This window comes from Chaetodon auriga, chromosome 8 (genome assembly GCF_051107435.1).
Source record: "Chaetodon auriga isolate fChaAug3 chromosome 8, fChaAug3.hap1, whole genome shotgun sequence".
Taxonomy (NCBI): Eukaryota; Metazoa; Chordata; class Actinopteri; order Chaetodontiformes; family Chaetodontidae; genus Chaetodon; species Chaetodon auriga.
The window spans coordinates 8,276,052-8,290,010 of NC_135081.1; the positions used below are offsets into that span (position 1 = coordinate 8,276,052).

The 13,959-nt window shown below is 44.2% G+C and overlaps 2 protein-coding genes across 3 annotated transcripts in view; one reads left to right on the forward strand and one right to left on the reverse strand.

Annotated features, from left to right (window-relative positions):
* Positions 1-614: 614 nt before the first annotated feature.
* LOC143324823 (prostaglandin reductase 3-like) lies at positions 615-6,708 on the reverse strand. The gene is made up of 2 exons (XM_076737577.1): positions 5,878-6,708; positions 615-3,550 (listed from the first exon to the last, which is right to left on the reverse strand). Exons 1-2 carry the CDS (start codon positions 6,159-6,161, stop codon positions 2,620-2,622), a joined length of 1,215 nt encoding a protein of 404 aa, XP_076593692.1. The 5' UTR covers positions 6,162-6,708; the 3' UTR covers positions 615-2,619.
* Positions 5,552-13,959, forward strand: part of LOC143324820 (teashirt homolog 1-like) — a 36,468-nt gene continuing 28,060 nt past the window's right edge. The window contains exons 1-2 of one of the 2 annotated variants that reach the window (XM_076737571.1): positions 5,552-5,689; positions 7,812-8,380. In XM_076737571.1, coding sequence (XP_076593686.1) covers positions 8,341-8,380 — 40 coding nt within the window. In that variant the 5' untranslated portion in view covers positions 5,552-5,689; positions 7,812-8,340. Of the gene's footprint in view, positions 5,690-6,707; positions 7,607-7,811; positions 8,381-13,959 lie in introns of those variants that run through there. The other variant, XM_076737570.1, reaches the window with a different exon arrangement.

Below are 13,959 nucleotides of genomic sequence, written 5' to 3' on the forward strand. Positions count from 1 at the left end.
AAGGAAAAGATTTTCATTTTAACGTTAGAGTATTTAACCTTTGCACTGTGGCCACACGTGACAATACTGCCTAATGGTAACTGCAGCAGTACCACTAACAGACGAACAAAATAATGTCAGTTATACAGCAATACCCATGTTTAGGTTCAGCCAACATTAGTGACCATAAGCACGGGTCATACCAGACCAAGTGAGGCTGTGACAATTAAAACCCTGAGTGTGTTTTAGGAAGAAAAAGAATGTGTTACGTCTTCTTTCAAAAGTTACACCGTCTCACTTTCAGGGACAACACCACTAAAATCAGCAAATCTCAGAAAACCATCAATTCTGTGGCCTTTCTGAAGAGCACTGATTTGTTAGTAAGTATAAAGTTGCTTTAAATATAAAAAAAACCACTGACGAGGCATTAAAGATTGTACCCGAATGAATCCAGCCCATTCACTATTTTCCTATTCTGTGTAATGTATTTGATAGTACTTTATATACTCTATGCTCTGCATTCAAAGAATGCACATTCACACGAGGTTAAAAGGTTAACTTACTTACTTACTTCTATATACACAAATGTCTAAATTGAACTGGTGTATTAATGACCTTTTCTGAGGAGAAGCACTACAGTAACCCCTGACTAAAATGAGAACATCTTAGCATAATTCCTCAAATGAAGAAATGTTTCCGAAGTTTTACCATCACACACAAGTCTGTCAAGGCTTCTGAAGACCTTCTCTATCTTTAATGTCTTGTTTACGCTCCACCGTTCCAGGTTGCTTCAATACGTTGCCAGTTAGCAGCCTCCGACTGCAACACAATCCAATTAAATAAAGAGTGTTGTCTCTCCAGGTTCCTGTGTTCTCTAATTGGGGCTGTGACTGCTCACTAATCAGCGGAGGTACAGGTAGGCCCTGGAGGACGCCGAGACGAGGCCTCTCCTGGTAATTGAAGAGATGCTAAACCTGGCCTCGTCCTCGCCGTGCAACATGGATGCACGCGGTACTCAAGCATGCTAAATTCATCTGAACATCCACGTGCATCATCATGTCTCTCTCCTTAAGCGTGGCTGGCATGTAAGAGCTTGCTTTTGCATCATAACGCCTGACCAAAGAGTGATGTTGCAGAGGTGATTGCAATAATTTAACGAGTGCTGTTTGTTCTGCTGGTCAGAGAAACGCACCACATTTTTTTGTGTTAGTTTGTGTTCGCTTCAATTTCAGTTTTCATTTTAAAGTTTCCATTTTATATTTTCATTGTTTGTAGTTAATACTCAACACAACTGTTTCATAAGAATACACACTGTGTATGTAAAAGATATTATAGGAGTTCGGTAATGACTGTAACTAAACCTGACAGAGACCACTGTCTATGCCAAAGACCATCATATTTGTTCTGACTTCCAACACTACAGATTCAGAGCAGCCTTGGCCTGGTGTGTTTCTGATTTCCTGCACCGTCTGGTGAAGGTAGCAGCTTTGCATGCTGGGGTCACACCTGTAACGTATTTCACACTGGGTTATATTTTGAGTGGCCACCTGGATGAGGAAATAACATGTTCACAGTGCATGAACACTACAGCCCTCCCTGCCAGGTAGGAACAGTTGTTTGTTTTAGAGAACATACAGTACATTAACATACAGTACATCTCATTTCAGCTTCTTCTTCTTTTTTTTTTTTAAATGGGGTTACTAAAATGTTCAATCCTTGGAAACTTTCCACCTTTTGAGGCTTTTAAAGTTGTAATAATCACTTATCTTCTAAGTCTAATCATTGTGTTTTATGCAGAAATGATGTGCCATTAAACAAAACATCCTAGCACACGTATGATGTGCTGCTTTGTTTCTTGTTACCAAAACTAAATACAAAAAAAACAGAAATGGGAAAAAAAAAATGTCAGAGGACATTTAGCAGTACATAAACTATAGGTGTTTTTTTTACTTGCATGGGGAAAAGTAATGGCATCTTCTAGTCCAACTCCTGGTTAGCTGGACTAATTCTTTTTATTATGTGCAGCTTCTGGGCATGTGTATGAAAAGAATGATTGTGTGAATGCCGTTTCTGTCAGCCACAAACAGGCAATGAAATACCAAGCACACCTGGAACAGCATTCACTTTTGACAAGCGCATACCAATGTAAGCCCCTATTAGAAAAACAATGAAGTCTATCATAAAACATTTATGGTAGATAAAGTGCGTGAGAGTGCTAAAAGCAAGCAACGTTATGGCAGCAGGTCTGGAGTAATTTCAGAGGTGGGCTTGTAGCAGAAGGTGGGCTCACAAGATTAAGCAACACTGGAAAAAATATGTTCTGAGAGGCTGCAGTTTCTAATTTTCAGTCAGAATATTTGTGCAATATTATCGTCAATGTTTTAGCTGATTTTCAGATTTTTTTCACACTAAATTCAGTCTTGCAAATGAGTGAATAAAAAAACCTTTTGTATTGTTTTTTAGTTTCCAAAACCATGACAGCAGAAAATCAAGTTGTTTATTCATGAAAGCATTGTGTAGCTTTACTTGCGTATATATCAATCATATTACAAATATAAAGAACATAATACAATTTTCCATTTTTAGCTTATTAATCATTTGATTTCAAGTATGATGTTTAGTGCATTAATAATCAGTAAATCACAGCTTACTATTATTAGCAGAGGGTGGGGCCACATCCACCACCACCTTGCCCAGGTTTTTCCCAGCATACATGTAGTCCACAGCCCGGAAGATTGACTCCAGGCCTATGAACCTCCCCTCCTGTGCCAAATCCCCACCGTCCACCTCACACACTAGCTTCCCTTTGGCAAACATCTGCATCATGCTACCCAGAGCCTCCCTGTAGTCACTGAGGAAGTGGGGCAGGAAGAAACCCCGCATGCTGGCCGACTTCTGGAGCAGCTTGACCGGTAGCGTCCCCCCTCTGAAGGGCGGGATCCCTGATGCGGTCTGGTACCCTGAGATGAAGCCAATCACGATCAGCCGGCCCTTGTTGGCCAAACTGTTGACCGCGAGCTCTAAGACGCTGCCTCCAACTGACTCATACACCACGTCTATGCCTTGGGGATACTCTTTCCTCAGCGTCTTCGCCAGGTCTTCTGTGGTGTAGTTGATCGGCCTGTCGCAGCCGATTGATTTGAGGAAGCCGGCTTTCTCGTTGGATGAACATGTTCCAATCACGTGACAACCGGCCTGTTTGGCAAACTGCACTGCAAACTGTCCTGTTCCCCCTGCAGCCGCCGTGACCAGTACCGTCTCACCTTTGGCCAGGTCGCCCAGACGTTTCAGGGCGATGTAGGCCGTGGCACCGCTGACCAGCAGGGTGAGGATCTCTGGCTTCACTGTGGGGACGGGCACGCTCTCCTTGGCTGGCACTACGGTGTACTCAGCAAACGCACCGCTGCCGAAGTAGGCCACAGTGTCCCCAACGGTGTAACGGGAGCTGGCGCTAAGGCCGAGGCCAACAACCTCACCGATACCCTCGAAACCAGCATCAAAGGGGGGCTTCACCGAGGGGTCGTAACGGCCTGCTGAGTAATTAATATCAGAGGCGTTGATTCCCACATAACTGAAACACAAACATAAAAACAAATTGTGGATTAAAGGTGAGACAGTAAAATGAAATTGCGGACAAAATGCACACATCACATGCACGATCATGGAGAGGAGCGTTTAGGTGGTCATTAATGTGAGCTTGCGTTTCCTGAATTCCTGTCTGAAGGTCAAGGCTTCAGCTTCCCTCTCTAGACATGTCTGCACGGGGCACAAACACTCTGCTTTGTTTTGGCAATGATTCCTTTTTCTCTGGAAGAGAACAGTCCAGCCCTGACAGGGGAAGGTTTGTATCACAAAACACATAGCATGATGTCATGATTCATTGTCTTCAGAGACACCCACAACAAACTGCACTTTTAAAATCTTAGATAGTTGCTTCTTGCCTCAACACGAAGACGGCTGTTTTCATCTTACTTTGGTAACATGTTGGAAACAAATATGTGAGAAAGGAATGTATAAATAAATCATTTACAGTCTTTTAGAGCGGCACGCATGCTGCGCCTCATTACTGTGCATGTCACACGTGTACTTTGAGCTCGTAGATAATGCTTCTGTGGTTTATAGCTGGGTCACAGTGATACAACAGAACACCTTGATTTGACGACTTCACATCTATAGAATCAGTTTTGTACATAACTAAAAATACTGGGCCACTAGAGTTTCGACAAATTAAAATAAGCGGATGTGTGACAGCGAATTCATGGTCTGTTCAAACAAAAACCTCTGAGAAACTTGTGAATCTAACAATCATCTCACCACATGACGTTCAGCAAACTTAAAACCCAAACAAGCATTTTAATACGATAACATGACGGGTGTCGCTGATATGTGAGATGACACCTGCGACTTTGAAAAATGCTAAATGAAATGTAGGTCTGTATAGTTGCTTTACAGCAAAACAGCAAGATTCCAGAGTGTATTCAAAGTGTGTATTGTATAGTGCATTCTTATCAAAAAATAAATAAAGAAAGAAAAGAGAATGTATAATTTGGAACCAAGCATGATGGTCCAGTTCAAAAAGCATCATCATTTCTATCATTTATGTGAATACATTTCAGTTTTACTGAAACGTGTGCACACGGGTGAGACGTGAGGGTGCACAGAGACTTGGGGAGCTGCTGTATGTTGAAGAGATCTGCTCCAACAATGTCATCAGTAACATTTAAAATCCAAAAACTAAGTTTCATTTCTTCCCTCTGAATCAATCCGCCTCTTTCATGGCAGTCCTGAGCTTTTCAATTATCAATTTCTCACTTATTTAATCTTTTTTCGTATTTCATTAAGGTTGCGCCGATGCTGTGCAATACAGGACGCGAGGTTCTCAACCTGCACCCCAATGCCACAAACAGAAACATTATGGTTTCTCTGTTAGTTCAAACGTCTTCGCTGATCCCTGCTTCACTAACACAGCCGAAGGTCAAAGGTCTTAGTTCACAAGCAGCTGAACACTGTCTTGCAGTGAGATGCTAATGTAGTATGTTTCCACTCAATCTGATGGACACTACATATTTTATTGGCAGTAAACACCACCATAAACCCTGAGGTGCATTTGTGTAATGCTAATTTCACTTTTAGAATCAGATCAGGCATACACACACTCAGTGATGTAGTAGTAAATCAAAATTAGGGTAAGATGTTACCTCCGGCTGAATCAGAAACAGAAGCAGAAATCTTAATGTTTTCAAAAAACGCATCCATTTACGCCTTTCCCGCTCGTGTAGTTTAACAGTATTTATCAATGTGTACACCAATCACTGAGTCTGTGTCAGGCTCACAGAGGCATGGAGACTGACTTCAGGTGAACACACTGCTGGCTTCTGCTGCTGCGAATGAGAGCAATGATACTGCAATTCCCGCGCCATGTAACACCGCATCTCCTTCTCCATCATCTCCATCTCTTGATGCCAGTCTGAGCCCCCCCTCCATGACTTTCTGTTTGCAGTTTGGTGACGTAGAGAGACAGGAGGACAGAGAGAGAGAGAGAGAGAGAGAGAGAGAGAGAGAGAGAGAGAGAGAGAGATGCCGAGATGGATTGATAGACAAATGCAGAGAGGGCGGAACTTGGAATTACAGTACAGCGCTTATTCCTCACGTATTTTGCCATCTTGTGATGATGATGATGATCGCAGGTGCTGGACATGGGTGAATCGAGGTAAGCGGAGCCCTTTATGCAACTTCTCAACATTACTGTGATGGATCGACATCAAATAATGATCCACAAATAGAACGCGTAACACGCGTCGGGCCACCTATAGCGAACGCGCAGAGAGAGAGAGGGAGAGAGAGAGAGAGAGAGCAGCAGTGTCTGTTTCTGGCCACCTTTCAAAAACAACAACTTACCGATTCCTGACGAGCAAGTCCGCGTCCCCGGGTGTCGGAATCGCAACCGTTTGCATAGACACGGCCTCTCTGAAATTAGGACTGAGCTTGTTTACGACCAGCTTTCTCATGCTGCTCGGTATGGAGGATCCTTTAAAATCCATGAAGTGCGCTGAGTAGGACATGTCTATGATGAAGCGCCGCGCAGTCGGATGAACTCCTGAAAGTGCGTCGGTGCCTCTGCGCCCCCCGCCGATTACCGATATCGCTCTCCTGCCGTTTCTCACCAGCAGCAGGCTGGACATGGCTCCGAAATGTGACAAAGTTCATGGACAACTTGACACACGTTCGAGGCAGTAATGAGCCCGACTGCCGTTAGCCTGCGCTGTAGGCTTTTCCCCTCTGCACATGCACAGCGTGCAGGCCAGGCCGGCCAAAACGCGCTGTTGAACAAAAATAAAAGCCGCGATGCTTTGTAGCGGGACTCTCGGTTACTTATGCAAAAAGAGAAAAGGAAAAAAGGAAGCAAGTATTCGGGATTAAAAACGTTGCACTGGTGCAGCCTTGTAAGTAGCGCAGCAGCGCCCCAGACTTGTCGTCGGAGTCCCTCCCCTTCCCGGACACAACACTCACTTCCTAGTAAGGTGAAACAAATCAATCCTCGTCTCCCAACGTATCCTCAACCGCTTTCCTCCCACGAAAAACCACGCCAACCCCGATGAATCCCCTCAAACATGCAAAAAAATGCCAAATATAATCGCAGAACGTGTTGCGTAAAGGCGCTCTCATTTAACCAGCGTTTCTCTTTTCCTTTTTTTTTTTTTTTTTTTTTTTTTTTTTTTTTTCGGAGGGGTCTGTAGCCGAAACATATGTTTGCGCCCACATGTTACACCTGTAACCAAAGCTTGCATCGGCGGGTTGTCAAAGTGTGCTGTTCGCGTTGCGTTCATGCACGTTTCATGTGGCGGTGTTATCATCTATTGTCATCTGACTGTCATTTTCTGGAAGCATCGATGCTGTTCACAAAAATCGTGTAACACTGTTACTACACCGTATTGGACCATTGAAGCCCGGTGGGAGTCGAACCTGTGGCTTCTGCTGTGCCAGTACCCAGCTTTTATCAGCTAAGGGTGACATCTAAGTTGCAACAGCCTTATTGTTGAGTAGTACTTGAGGTTTGCCATACATGTGCGTTTAAGTTTGGTTTCAGCTGATCTGCCGTTAAGTTCCGAAATGATTCCTTCCCTTTGTCGGAGGTTCTGGATGTTTTAGAGCAAATGGAGAGGGAGAGAGAGAAAGAGAGAGGGGGGAAAACAAGACAATTAAAAAGATTGACAGGTAGGCTCCTCTGTCAGGGGTGACGCTTGTGGAGAGGGGAGGAGTAAAAATGTAGCAGGAAAAGCCACTCGATGCGTCTGTCTATCAGTTGAGACTGTCTGAAACAGCTTCTGGATCCACCGCGTTTCCATTTTTCCTCTTTTGGGAGACCTCGGATCAGTCCCTGGAGTTTTTCCTTCCTCTTTTTGCCTTTTTAAAGAGACAAATATTTCAGTCCATGTCGACCTGAGCTGTTGTTGGCGAAGCTTGGATGCGCCTGCGTCTTGTTTGTTTCCCCTCTCTCTCAAGTGATATCCTCTCCACCGCATCAACCACCCCTCCAAAAAAAAAAAAAAAAAAAAAAAAAAAAAAACGACTCTGGCCATGATGCGATGAGATGAGCGGTGGAAATTATTTCCAAGACTCTTAAAACGTAAGTAAGAGAGAAAGCCCGGTCGTCCCGCTTATTTTTTATTTTTCAATGGGAGAGAAAGAGGGGAGGAGGGGAGGGAGGAAAAAGTCTCCGCCGGACTGGTGAGGCTGGATCCGGGCTGAGGTGGCGTGGTGGTGACGGGACTGACATTAACCCATCTAATGCCTGTCTATCTATTTTCTCCTCTCCCCTTTCTCTGTTTCAGGTCTCTGGCAGAAGAAGAGAAGGAAACATAAGGATACACTACTTATCAGAGCTGCGTGCTGCGCTTACACGGGACTTAATTGTTTGGTTACCGCCAGAGTTTATTTATTTTTTTTTAGGTTTGGTGTGCGTAAAAGGCGCAGCAAAGTACAGTCCCCCTTCAAAGAACACTGGAGATAAGGGGGATTTTTTTTCCGGGGGAGTGAACTGAAAACTTGGGTTTCAAGGTGCTGTCTTGCTGCTGCTGCTTCTTTTTTTTGTACCCTGCCATGAGAGACATGAAGGAAGATGATCTTTGATGGACATGAAGGTGTCAGGAGCTGGCCGAATCCCTTCGTAATTTTTCCGCTTGTTGTCGAAGCCGATCCAGCTATCAAGTCCAAAAAGCAGCAGCCAGTTTGAAAAGAAGACATTTCCAGCTCCGAGATCAAAACCCCTTCCCCCGAAAAACGGGATGATTTTCCAAAACTGATAGACTTGATTTGTTTGTAATTCCTGCATGAGAAGCACCGTGGAAAGTGACGGTCACTATGCCGAGGAGAAAGCAGCAAGAGCCGCGGCGATCAGCAGGTATAACCCGCCCCTCCATAGCGACCATTTCCCATCCCAGAAGCCAACTAGTTTTTATTTGCAAGTAGCAAATGAAAAGCTCTCCTTCCATATCACACTCTTTACATGTGCTGCATGCTGAGATTTATTTTACAACTCAGTTTAAATTACATTTGTCGTATTATTAACACAGCGCGCAACTCAACCCCTGACCCGCAGTTGTGTTTAAAATGTGTCTAATTGCGCAAATGACGCACATGTATGCGCAATTACACTTTGAGATTTTTCTTTTTTTTATCCTGCTTTGCCAGGAAAGTTCTCTTAAGAATGGTGAGATAAACTAAATGGCATGTTATGGGGGATAAAAGGGAGCTTTTGAGGTTCAAGAGTGAGTAATGATGAATAATTGACTGGGAAAGAAGGGGGAGAAAACTGGCGAGAGCCGGTTTTTCCTTTCTTTCTATTTTATTAGAGGATTGCCATCCTTGATTTGATGCGTGATTGATCGCCTGTCATGTGGCAGTCTTTGATCTATTCATCCCTGATAAACATCAATAAATCCTTCCATGAAGACAGGCATGCCTCTGGTAGGTTTAGCCACTCACTTTCTCTCTCACACGCGCGCGCGCGCACAACCCTCCTGTTGTCTCAACCAAGAACCGAAAAGCCAAAAAAGTTGCAAATTATGGCGGAAAAACAGGCCATTTTAATTTAAGGGAAGGCACTAAATGCAGATGAAAGGACGAGTGTATGTTGAATAGATCAGAGGGAAAATCAACCCAAACACTCCTTTTTTAATCAGGTGTTTGATTCCCCTCTTATGCCATTTCTTTACAGAGATAAATGTTGAGAGTTTTTTTTTTTTAACGTGTTCACATCCAAATTCTCCCCACATTCTCTGTAAGAATCAGTCCAGTAATGAAATCAATATCCACTGCTGGAGGGGAGTATTATATTTGCAATGTGACCAACTGATAAAACCAGGTCTTGGCAGAGGACCGACAAGGTTGACTTCTAGTGGTTTGGATTTGGACTCCCCCTTTTCTCTCTCGTCTCCCCGCAGCCTTTAAACAAATGTAAATGAGTGACAGGGGTTTCTACCTCTGTGCTAATGAGGCCGGGCCTTTGAAGTTAGGCATTAACAACTGGAGTGAACAAAAGACAGTTACAGAATTTTAAAGAGATTTTGAAATATGAGGTGCAAAGCGGGTCGAACAGGAGGGCCAGCAGACGAAGACTTTGAACTCAGCAGGTTTTACCATTTAAAGCGGGGAGCTGGTGGTGATGATGGTGATGAGGATGAGGAGGAGGATGAGAAGGAGTGTAGGATGGAGAACATTCAACCGGTGCTCGCTGTCGACTCCTTTCTTTCCCCCCTTTGCCTTTCTGGCGGAGCACTTCTCACATGATTTCTGGCCCACACCACGAAGAAAGGATTCAGATGTAGATACTGAGCTCCACTTGACTTTTCTTAGTGTGTGTGTGTGTGTGTGTGTGTGTGTGTGTGTGTGAGAGAGAGAGAGAGAGAGAGAGAGAGAGAGAGAGAGAGAGAGAGTTTTGGTTGTTGTTGTGGCCAAAGAGCCCACTGGATTAGGTCGGCCATGGTGGGAGCAGAATGACTCCCGTTTAGTTTCTGCATGTAGATGGAGGCATGAAAACATGACATCGCTGTGACCCCTCCCTCCCCTCCCTCCCCTCACCACACGCACACACACACACACACACACACACACACATATGCACACACCACACGCACACCATTGATCCATTACACTGTCCACTGAGTGCCATGCGCATCATGGGTTGTAATGGTCAATCACAGCTTGGCACAGGGGATGCTTTCCATTCTTCCATGAACATGACAGTCGGTCAGAGATAACACCCTCCACTCCACGCTCCCAGTAGCAACAAATAACTAACACACACACACACACACACACACACACACACACACACACACTAGGCTAGCCTGATTCTCCACTGGGAGCTGGTACTGACCTGTGGCTTCCTCTCTGTGCTGCTGCTCAGAGAGGAAATTGCTCATGGTGGGACTGTGCATGGAAATCAGAGCTCAGACAATTAAAACAACAATAGCAGACCTGTCTCGACGGGTTTCTTTCTTTTTTTTTTTTTATTTCTCACCTTGTATCTTTTGGGAGAATATCATTTGTTATGTAATGTTTATTTTAGTGATTCAAGGCCAAATCCTGCATAAAATATCCCACAACACTAGAAATTGCTAAAGTCATAATTGTGGAGTTTGACAGTCAGTTGCACAAATGTTGCAGGGAATTTTTCCGTCATGTAGTTTGCTTGTAAATAAATGTATTTAATGGCCTTGTAGCAACAACTGAATATTCCCCTAAATATAAAAAAATTCTTTAAAATTTAGGGTATTTTAGGGCAAGTCTCATAGTTACTTACAGATAATTCAGATTTTGGCACATAATTATTATTTTTAGAGGGTTTTCTCAAGTAATATTTGAAGTTTGTGTGTGTGTGTGTGTGTGTGTGTGTGTGGTGTTAAGATGCACAGAAAATGGCCAATACTCATGGCATTTTTTTTTACAGATAAAACATACTGTCTGTAGCTCTCGTGACACTTTAAAAAAATCTTTTTATAGTTTTCAGAATCCATGTTCAGAAACCCAAACAGCAAAGCTAAGATCGAGAGCAATCTTCACTACCTGCATTGGAAAGTGTGTAAAAAAAGTCGTAATATTTATCCTCTTTCCATTTTTCCGTGCACAGATGCATGTCCCTGTGTGTGTGTTATTACACTTGCAGCCTCACCTCATCACTAAACCGCTCGATTTAAAGGTGAGGAGGACAGGAGGGAAGGCAGGAACAATTAAAAGTCAGGATGGAGTGATACCGTCTTTCATCCAAGGCAGGCTTACATAGTCTTAGAGGAGGAGGATGAGGAGGAAGAGCAGATAAGATAGTCGCAGTTATTTCTGTGAAGCACAATGTTTAATTATAAGAAAGACGTGTGTGTGTGTGTGTGTGTGCGTGCGTGTGTGTGTGTGCGTGGGGGGGAGGGGGGTAAGGTTGCTTCCCGTTGGCTTCATTAGAGAGAGCCCTAATTATCTGTGGAGCTGATGGATTTGTGACAGGCCCTAACGATTAATGCTGACAAATTCAGTAAGGTGTCAAGTCCGCAGCTGCCTTGATGTAATCAAGTTGATATTATACAGTCCCCATAGCCCCTAGTGCAGGACCAACTCAATTTGCCTGTGCAGGTGACAAATGGACTTTGCTACCTGACTAATCACGTCAGGAGACAATGCCAGTTAATGACCTCAGTAAGCCCCCGCCGCCCCCACCCCCACCACTCTTATAACCTTGTAACAAGCAAGCCAGACCAGCTACAGCACATCATCCTCTCTCCCTCTGTTCTCTCTTTATTTTCTACCATTCCTTTGTTTGCATTTTGAATCCTTTCAATTAGAAAGCTCAATGTTCGTGTCGAGGTAGCAGTGCATCCGCGTAAAGTTTCCTCTTTGTTTTCGGCTGGAATGTGAGGGTGGAAATTTTCCAACTGCGAGAGATTTATTTATTCTTATATTAATGACACGACTCAGGCCTGTTCTAACCGCTTGATATATCAGCACTCCAAAGTAATCCCACGAACCCTTTTTTAACATCCAGACATTCTGTTGGAAGTTTTTACACTTTTGCATGTGTTGCAGCCCTGCTAGTAAATCACCACCACATCATAACACGGTTTTCACGTACTTTGGCCGAACGTCCTCCCAACTCATTGCTGTAGCTGCCTCGCTGAAGGCCTGCAGTTTATTCCGAGCAAGAGAATCACAGTGCCCAGGGATTAATGATTTTGCATGCCCGGGGTAGCTAAGATTACACAGCGACCTTTGTGCTCTTACGTGACGATGCTGTTATGTGATATTCTCCCTCGAAATAATCAGCATGCTGAGATTTTTGTGCCCCCCTACTCTACTGTCTACACCAGCGTCCTAGGGAGTACAGCCGTGCACGGCCTCTAGGTGTGCTTTTTCCACTTTTAACATTGCCAGCTTTGAACACCACCCTCCTTGCTGAGAATTAGAGCAGTCTTGTTTTGATGAAGAGTTGATTTTGAGCAAAGTAACTAGTGTCTCTGGCCTGAAAGTCGGACTGGCTTGTAACTTCCGATGCCTTAAAGGCTCTGCAGCTTCTGAGAAGGGAGAAGTTTATGTAAGAATTCAGTGAAAAAAGTGTGTGTATGTTGTGTGTGTGTGTGCGAGAGAGAGTGAGACAGAGACGAAGAAAGCGTGTGTGTGTTTGTAGCTTAGCACTGACCGGTGTTAGTTTTCCTGGAATGAATAACTTGAACGAGTGTAGCGGTAACCACGCCACGTTAGTCATCCTCTTTAGCAGGGCCTGCCTTCAGATCCCCTCTCCGTTCCCCCACAGGAGCATGAAAACAACCTCCAACAGCAGCTCCACATATTTCTCACTTCTGACTGTCATATCTGTTCACTATTCGCAGTCAAATCGAGGGATATCAGACAGAGCAGGAACACATATTGATCCGCAGCAGCCAGTTTTACCCCACCCTTCAGTTTTCCTGTGTGTTTCCTGGGCAGTCCGCTCGGCGTGTATGTGTTTGCCGGTCGGACCCAACTTGAGGTTACGCTAATTGGAGCGGTGGTGTCGTTAGCAGGTGGCATCGATCGACCTCGTCGATAGCCACTTTTGCTCCCGCGCCACCCTCTGAAACTATTAGTTAAATTTACATCTGGGATTTCAGGCAGTCAAAGGTCAAACATGCTCAGCTCGCTCTTCTAATGCCTCGAGTCACCACAAGTGCCCCTGTGTCCGTGTGTGTCTGTGTTTGTGTGTGTCTGTGTGCGTCTGTGTGCATCTGTGTGCGTGTGGTGTTTGTTTCTTAGTTAACATGCATTAGTTACGTTTCTTATCCTTGCAAATGCAGTTCTCTTGCAAACAGAAAAATTTTTCATTGCCGTTTCCAAAACAGTGTCCAGATCAACATGAAAGGAGTTTTTTTTTTCTTTTGGTATTGATTATCAGTGAATAACTAATTTAGTCAAATGGAAAATGTTAGCGAGGTTTAAGCTGCATGTGTTAAGCTTTTCCTGTTCTCACAGATAAGGATGTATTTCACACCATAGCAGTAATACCCCTCCTCGTCTCTTTCTCTGTCTTTCTTTCTGGATCTTTCCGGGGCATTCTCAACAAAAGCTGCCCTCAGGGCACGCTGCTACCATCACTAGCGGTGTGCTGCCCTTGGTGCACTTTAGACATACACACACCGTCAACCATAAACACAGACAGTCAGACTGACTGACAGACACACACACACACGCACACACACCTACACCTAATGCTTAAGTGCAGCCAGCATGTCTCTGTGGGAGGTCATAATGGAGGTGGCTTAGTATGATGGGAAATCATATCATTAAAGCAGCCAGATGTGCTTTGTTGCCTGCCTTGCAGCACATAAAAACAGCAGCAAGTCATGGGATCCAAAAAAGAAAAAAAATCCAAGTCTGAGAAAATCAAGTCTGAAACAGATAGAAAGCAGCCCTCTGGGACTGGGCTGACAAGCAGTCTTACTCCTGACTGCCATAGAAAAA

Excerpts from the sequence above, each read along its gene's own strand:
- LOC143324823 (XM_076737577.1), bottom strand. The coding sequence starts at position 6,161 with ATGTCCAGCCTGCTGCTGGTGAGAAACGGCAGGAGAGCGATATCGGTA. Across the intron at positions 3,551-5,877 it reads GACTTGCTCGTCAGGAATCG|TTATGTGGGAATCAACGCCT; the intron begins GTAAGTTGTTGT and ends TTTGTGTTTCAG.